The following is a 7,944-nucleotide window of genomic DNA, read 5'->3' on the forward strand; positions in this document are numbered from 1 at the left end:
ATGAAGCGTCTGATAAGGCAGAAGACAAGGATGCCAAAAAACCAAAAGAGAGGAGTGTAGAACATCTTCAATATGGCCATATGGGAAAAGAAGTCAAGAGAAATGATAGGATAACAAATCCTGTCAAGAAAGATAACCCTGCCCACCTCGGGCGAAAATGGTACGTGGTTGGGAAAAATGGATAGACCGTTAAACAAATGGGAGCCTTCATGGTTAGAAGGGTCCAGAGGCAGTACAAAGCCTACATGAATTCTTTAAAGACCCCTGCGACGTCTGAAGCATCCAAGAATCAAAAGTTCGAAAAAACGTCATCTGGGGGGAGTAGTTAGTTCCGTTGGAGGAGTAAAAAAAAGGTGGAGAGGGCTAATAGTAAAACAAAAGGTGAAGAAAACCATGTACCGCAAAGCCTACACGTTGGGAAATATAGGATCTTGAGGAGAGCTCAAGAAGATATGATCATGATGCCAACTCCCAGATGGAAGACGGAGCCTATTTGTTTTGGAACGGTTTCGCTTGAAAGAAAACCACCTTCTCTATCATTAGCGGATCATTTCGGTGAAGTTCCAAAGCAAACATCATATTCGGGCATGAATCAACAGGAGGGGGCACCATAACCACTGCTTTCAGAAGATGCGATGGCCTAGTTAGATGAGTTCATGGAACAGATCGGGAGTAAGAAAGAAGAACTGCCAGAGCCTGGCAATTTTCATATCAACATGGCGTATGTGCTATCCGCCATGTTTGGTGCCGAGCCTAATCAACCTGCCATTATGGAAGGAGACTATGTGACGATGGAGCCAATGATGGCCCATGTTAGTGTTGAGATAGCTGGAGAAAGAAAGTCGGGAAAAGCTGAATCTTCCGAAGCATCCAAAGATGGTCCTTTAAGGATCTATATAGATAAAATGGTGTTCAGCTGTCCAAACATGTTACTAGCCAACCATCTTAAGCCAATATATGTTGCAGCACATTTGGAAGGGGTGCATTTCAAAATTATTTTAATTGATGGATGAGCGGCTGTTAATGTACTGCCAGCCAAGCAAATGAAAAGGATGGGGAGAGGCTCAGAAGACCTTGTTCCCACGAACCTCACGGTTTCAAGCTTCTCGGGCGCTATCACCAAAACTCATGGGATATTGCCCTTAGAAGTGGATCTGGGGTCCAAACAAATCATGTTGGCATTCTTTGTGGTAGATTGCACTTCCACCTATGGAGCCTTACTTGGAAGGGATTGGATCCACCAAAGTTTCGCCATACCCTCCACTCTACATCAACAAGTGGCTGTTTATCATGAGGCAGAGACAGAAGGACTAGGCTTTTGGGAGATGGTGGAGGCCGAATCACGGCCATTTCTCCCCACAGCCAATGTTGCGGAGACGAGTTTCTACAATCCCGATGTAGGAATTCTGAAATGTTCAGGAGCAGATGAGAATGGCCGTCCTACCAAGGTGACGGCCCAAAAGCTTTTAGAACAAGGAATGTTCCTTACTAGAAAGGAGTGGGATAAACCTTGTATCGTCCCAACACCCATACACCATCAATGATAGAACAAAAGAAGAAGGATCAGGTAATGGCAGTCAGGTCCCTGATCAAAAGACTGTTGGTGTATGGGAAATGAAGAAAGCAAGAAAGGGAGCTCTTAGACAAAGAAGAGCAGGAATGGCAGCTAGGAACTCCGACCAATCAGGATAAAAGCAGGAAAGAGCTTTACGGAGAAGAATTAGATATGGCCATACGAATGGCCGAGTGCATATATGACTTGGATGGGCCAGACGACTTGCCCAAAAGCCTGGAGTTAGTTGAATTTTTATGCCCAGAACCGGACAAAGAATGCCCATCAAGGAAGGGTACAAACTTGTTAAGCAAGCACCACGAAGGATGTCAAAGGAGATAGAAGAGAAGGTCAAAGAAGAAATTGAAAGGCTAGTAAAAGTTGGATTTATTAGACCAGCCAAATATGTAGAGTGGTTAGCCAACATTGTACCTGTTTTAAAAGCCATAACAAAAGCAGTACGATGTTGTGTTGATTATAGAAATATTAATGGCGCCACACCAAAAGATGAATATCCCATGCCCATGGCTAACATGTCCATAGATGCGGTAGCAAAACATAAAGTCTTATCTTTTATGGATGGGAATGCCGGATATAATCAGATAAAGATGGCCCAGGAAGATATACATAAAACAGCATTTAGGTGTCCCGATCATGTGGGGGCATATGAATATCTAGTCATGCCATTCGGGCTCAAGAATGCTGGTGCAACTTACCAAAGGGCAATGAATGCCATCTTTCATGATTTGATTAGCCAGAACATGGAGGTGTACATCGATGACATCGTGATAAAATCCAAAACAGAAGAGCAGCATCTGACAGACCTCAGGCAAGCTTTAACAAGGATGAGGATCCATAAGCTGAAGATGAATCCAAAGAAGTACGCATTTAGAGTAAGAGCGGACAACTTCTTGAGGTTCCTGGTTCATCAAAGAGGAGTAGAAGTGGACAAAAACAAATCTCGGGCAATAATGGAGTCGCCTCCACCCACCAATAAAGTACAACTTCAGAGGCTGTTAGGCAAAATTAATTTCTTAAGGAGATTCATTGCCAATTTAGCTGGCAAGATCCAACCATTGACTCATCTGCTGAGACTGAAGGATAAAGAAGATTTTGAGTGGGGACCACCATACCAAAGGGCTTTTGATAGCATCAAGGCCTATTTGACTTCTCCACCAGTGTTGGTACCACCTCAAAGGGGAAAACCCTTAAAGCTATACATCTCAGCTTCAGAAAAATCAATCGAGAGTTTGCTGGCTCAAAACAATGAAGGTGGGAAATAACAGGCGGTATACTACCTCAGTAGAATTCTGACCGAGGTAGAAACAAGATACTCCCTAGTGGAAAGATTGTGCCTAGCTCTATATTTCACTGCCAATAAGCTGAGGCATTACATGTTACCTTGTCACGTGCACATCATTGCCAAGACAGATGTGATAAAGTAAATGTTGTCAAAACCAATGTTGACGGGAAGGATTGGGAAGTGGATTCTAGCATTATCAGAATTCAGCTTTCAGTATGTACCCCAAAGGGCAGTCAAAGGCCAAGCAATTGCCGACTTCTTGGCGGAGCATCAAGATTCTCAAGATGAGATAATCAATATCCCGGGGACCCTAGAAGTTACTAGTATTTGGATCCCGCCAAGCAAAGATATCTCCGGTAAAGAGGAGTGGGTCTAGCAAGAGATAAAAAGAGTGACTGGCCTCTGGATTACTCCTTGGAAGCTTTATTTCGATGGTTCATACACTCAGAAGGCCTTTGGAGCTGGGATTGTCATTGTGAACCCCCAAGGGGTTTATCATTATTACTCGTTCCTCCTAGATTACCAAGGGAACACCAATAATCGGGCAGAGTATGAAGCCTTAATAATTGGTTTGGAAATCTTGATGGATTTAGGGGTAGTAGAGGTAGAGGTGTTTGGTGATTCAGAGTTAGTAATAAACCAGCTAAATGGGGATTTCAAGTGCAGACATATCACCATGGCAGGGTATTACTTGGCGGCCACGCAATTGCTGAGTTATTGGGATTATGAGATATCAGTTAATCATATTCCCAGGGGATCCAACCTAGCGGCCAACGAGATGGCGCAATTAGCCTCAGGTGTGCCAATACATGAAAGAAAATATGGGGTAGATGTCGAGATTCAAAGAATAAGCCTTCCTTCTATCCTAGAAAGAGGATTCAGTCTGGATGTAATGGTTCTAGAAACCGAGATAGAAGATTGGAGGTCGCCTATCATTCATCCTTTAAAAGATCATTCTTCACCCACAAGCAAGAAGAATAGACAGCAAGCAACCAAGTATGTCTTATGGGCGAAGAACCTACTAAGGAAAACTCTAAACGGGTTACTATTAAAATGCTTGGGCCAATAGGAATCTATGAGAGTGATGGCCGAGGTACATGAAGAAATCTGCGGGGCACATCAAGCTGGAACGAAGATGAGGTGGTTGCTTAGAAGGTATGGGTATTTCTGGCCCGACATGGAAAAAGATTGCAAGTCCTATGCTCGAGGCTGTGAAGAATGTCAAAGACATGGACCACTCCAACATGTGCCTTCAGTACCTTTAAATCCAGTAGTCAAGCCTTGGCCTTTCAGAGGATGGGCAATGAACTTTGTCGGGCAGATTTATCCAGCTTCTAGCAAGGGGCATACTTTCATAATTGTAGCAACGGATTACTTCACCAAATAGGTAGAGGCTTCGGCCGTAAAATCCATAACCTCAGCTACAGTCAATAATTTTATTGAAACCAAGATTCTGCACAGATTTGGGGTGCCCGAAACTATAGTAGCGGATCGTGGGCCATCTTTTATTTCAAAAGAAGTTGAAGAGTTTGCAAGCAAATACAAAATAAAGATGATCCAGTCCAGTCCTTACTACCCACAGTCAAATGGCCAGGCATAATCCAGTAACAAGATTTTGGTAAACATTATCAAAAGAATGGTGACAGATAGTCCGAAAAAGTGGCATGAAAAGCTGGGGAATACTCAGTGGGCATACCGAACCTCTAAGAGGGCAGGAACAAGGACAACTCCTTATGCTTTAACTTTTAGGCAAGATGCAGTGCTTCCTATGGAGATCAATTTAAGTTCTGTTAGAATTCAAAATCAGTTTGTGTTACATAATGAGGAGTACATCGAAGCCATGTGTCAAGGGATTGAAGACTTAGATGTAGCCCGAATTGAAGCCTTGAACCAAATTCAGGAAGGAAAGCGAGTTGTTGCCCGAGCTTACAACAAAAAGGTAAAGATAAAGTCTTTCAAGGAAGGAGATTTAGTGTGGAAGACAGTCCTCTCTCTAGGGGCTCAGCTTAGGGGCTTTGGAAAATGGAGCCCGACATGGGAAAATCCTTTCATGATTAGTCGAGTATTAGATAAGGGAGGATACTACTTGGCGGACCTCGAAGGAAATTGACAGAGACATCCCATTAATGTCAAATTCTTAAAAAGATACTGTCCTACATTATGGGATGTTAGAAACTGTTATATTGAAGAGGATGCAAGATAAACAGGCTTCGGGATGTTAAAGTACAATGTTTGTTCATCAACTATTCAAGGAGACAGAAAGATAAAAAGTTGATAAAATAATGTTTTATTCATTTCGACAAATTGGTGTAGTTTACATCAGATTCTGCCTTAGTGCACTATGTATGGTTCCTTTTGGATACAGTGGTGTCTCAACCAGTTTTTTGTTATCTTCATGAATAGAACCTGATCAGGTGATTGGGTTGTGCGGCCAAGATGAGCTTGGTAGAGGACTCTCAATGCGAACCGTTGTCAGGTATGATGGTGAAGCCCAACATATCAAAGTAACGAGCAGGAGGGCAATCTATCAGAAGGAGACCGCCTGACCAAAGGTGTTGGAGTTAGCGGGGTGTTTGACCAAAGATGTAGAAGATAGTAGACATTTGATGAAAATCCTTTTTCTCACGAAAAAGGAGTTTTAGGAAACCCCAATTGAATTCGGAGGAACCCATTTTCCAGTTTTAGAATAAAACTGAGAAGGCAGAAACGTCTGAGGGAGATAAAGGAGAAGGCTGAAGAGGATCTGTTAGCTGGACATGAGCAATTTCGAGCCTGAATTTATAGAAACCTCAGAGGATAGCTCAAAGGTCATGAGAAGAGTAAGAGACGCAAGATTGCATTCGTCCCGTTTAGAAAACACAAGTTCTGACAAAGGTATACAAGTATGCGGCTATTCAATCAATATTGGCGCCTGGAATTCCAGCCTGAATATTAATTGAAGGGGGCACTGATTGGGTTAAAACTTGAACTTTGGGCTCAAAAAGGAGTTGGCCCAACAAGAAGACTAGGAAGAAAGGAGCCTCAAACTCAGCCAAAGCCCAGAAGGCAGAAAAAGGGCTTTTCCCGACTAGGTGCAGATCATTTGAACCACTTGTTCACCTACCTAGAGACCAAGTGGTGTAGACCAGCCAGCTAATCAGCCCAAAAGCACTTTACAGTGGCAGTACAAGTAAAACGCTGATGAGTCATTGCCCTTCAAGCTGCATTCGGGCAAGATTAAAGCTACAGGAGGCCAAGCCAAACTGTCTATAAAAGAAGAAAGAGAAATCAGAGATGAGGACACTCAAACAAACAAACAAATACAAGCACAAACTCTGTTCAAGCTAGATTTGCTAGTCAGCCCAAGCCTTCATCCTTTTCGGGATCAACCTTCACCCAACGCCTTTGTAAAAACTCTACTACCTTGTATAAATCTTGCTATAGTATCGATTTCTTTCTGTAAACGCACCTCCCTATCCCTCTTTCTAAGCTCTCAAGCCCCTCTATAAATCACAAAGATAGGAAGTTGCAAGATGACCAGTCTTGCTCGACAAGGTGAAACCTTGCCCGACCCTCTTTGTTTTTGTCTTTTCATTCATATGTCTAGTAATATGTTGTATACTTTCATTTGTATCCAAGTTAGTTCTAGCAAGTTGATGATTAAAAGGCTCCTCAGTGCTTGAATCCGATTGGAATATGTAGTCACAACTTAAACCAGATCTAAGTTCTAAACCCTCGGGCATGTAAGATTGATCATTCAAAAGTCCTTGGTCTCAAGGCATAAAAAAGAACCTTATGTGGACTTAACCCATCCATGATAGTCTTTGATAACAAGAAGTCCGAAGTTACTTGGGGCGCAAGTAATCAACCTATTTCTTAGTTTTATTTCTGTTTTATTATGATTACCGTAGAACGTTTGAGTATAGAAGTAATTCTGATGGGAAGCCTCAAGGCCTATACCTAAGACCCTACAAAGGCACCTATTTGGATTCATTCTGCTCTTCGAGCTCGGGTAATTAGAAGTATAATAGTCATAACACTTCTGCAATCAATGAAACAAACATTATATGTTCGAGTACTGGGTTAGTTATTGATTAAGAGCCTCAAGGCCTACACTTAAGGCCCCACAAAGGCACATTTCATAACTAAAACAGCCTCTCAGGTATATATACAATTAAAACTCAACATCTATTTTACATCTGCCATGCTAAAGATGGCAGTGGCACGCCTGAGCACCTAAAATTTAATCTTGATTGTGAGCCTCAAGGCTTACACCTAAGGCCCTACAAAGGCACCTTTCAAAGTTAACCATGTCATTCTCTTTCAGCCTTGCCCGACAGGCCTTGCCTGACAAGCCTTGCCCGACAAGCCCGCCAGTGAGCAGAAGCCCGACAGAAAGCATCAACCGGCGCCAACCTCTTGGGAAGCTGTGTGCTCGTCTGCTAGGAAACATCCCCAATGGAAATTCTAGCCACGAACAGGAGGAGGAAGCGAATCTGGCTCGGGGAGTTGGCGTCGTTAAGAGAGCAAGAATGGCCAATGTCATCATGATGTCAGATCCAACTCAGGCACAAGGTCAGGCAGGGATTGCCTGAAAATGTAAAGTTTTGTGAAGTACATGAATGAAAATGTGGTTTTTCATATATCCCTCTTCACTTATAATTAAAATGTCTTAAATTTGAATCTTGTGGATAACGAATTTGATGTTAATTTTTTTTCTCACTCTTCAACATATGAAAAACAAGAAATTATTAAACACCCCAATAAGACGAAAGCATTGTTAAACGTTTTGAACTTCATAAATATATATTTTTTTTCTTTCTTTTTTTTTTAATTCAATGTCCTTCTTCTATGTCCAGCCTTTTGTGTTTTGTTCTTTAGGCTTTTTTCCCCAAAATTGTAAATGCATGACAAGCAGTGAGGGGAGGTTGCTGGAGTTAGAGCCGAAAAGACACCATTTGGACGCTTCGGGTGTGGGGCCTATGGGCTGTGTTAGTGGGGCAACAAAATTTATATACTAAGACCATGCAAAGTTGTCAAGCAATGTTAAAGTAGAATCTCCGTCTTCGGAATTTCCTCCTCAGTTTAGGTTTCTTGCATATCAAGTTTA

At 42.3% G+C, this 7,944-nt stretch overlaps 1 protein-coding gene across 1 annotated transcript; it reads left to right on the forward strand.

Moving 5' to 3' along the window:
• The first annotated feature begins 2,997 nt into the window (after positions 1-2,997).
• LOC139194780 (uncharacterized) lies at positions 2,998-4,965 on the forward strand. The gene is made up of 3 exons (XM_070819695.1): positions 2,998-3,225; positions 3,304-3,652; positions 4,502-4,965. Exons 1-3 carry the CDS (start codon positions 2,998-3,000, stop codon positions 4,963-4,965), a joined length of 1,041 nt encoding a protein of 346 aa, XP_070675796.1.
• The last annotated feature ends 2,979 nt before the right edge of the window (positions 4,966-7,944 follow it).

The sequence above is a fragment of the Malus domestica genome, chromosome 03 (assembly GCF_042453785.1).
Source record: "Malus domestica chromosome 03, GDT2T_hap1".
Classification (NCBI taxonomy): domain Eukaryota; kingdom Viridiplantae; phylum Streptophyta; class Magnoliopsida; order Rosales; family Rosaceae; genus Malus; species Malus domestica.

What these genes read in the sequence shown, in the direction of transcription:
- LOC139194780 (XM_070819695.1), top strand. Translation starts at nt 2,998, where the DNA reads ATGTTGTCAAAACCAATGTTGACGGGAAGGATTGGGAAGTGGATTCTA. An exon ending in TCTCCGGTAAAGAGGAGTGG is followed by an intron (nt 3,226 to 3,303) that starts GTCTAGCAAGAG and finishes TCATACACTCAG; the next exon opens with AAGGCCTTTGGAGCTGGGAT. An exon ending in GATGGCGCAATTAGCCTCAG is followed by an intron (nt 3,653 to 4,501) that starts GTGTGCCAATAC and finishes GAATGGTGACAG; the next exon opens with ATAGTCCGAAAAAGTGGCAT.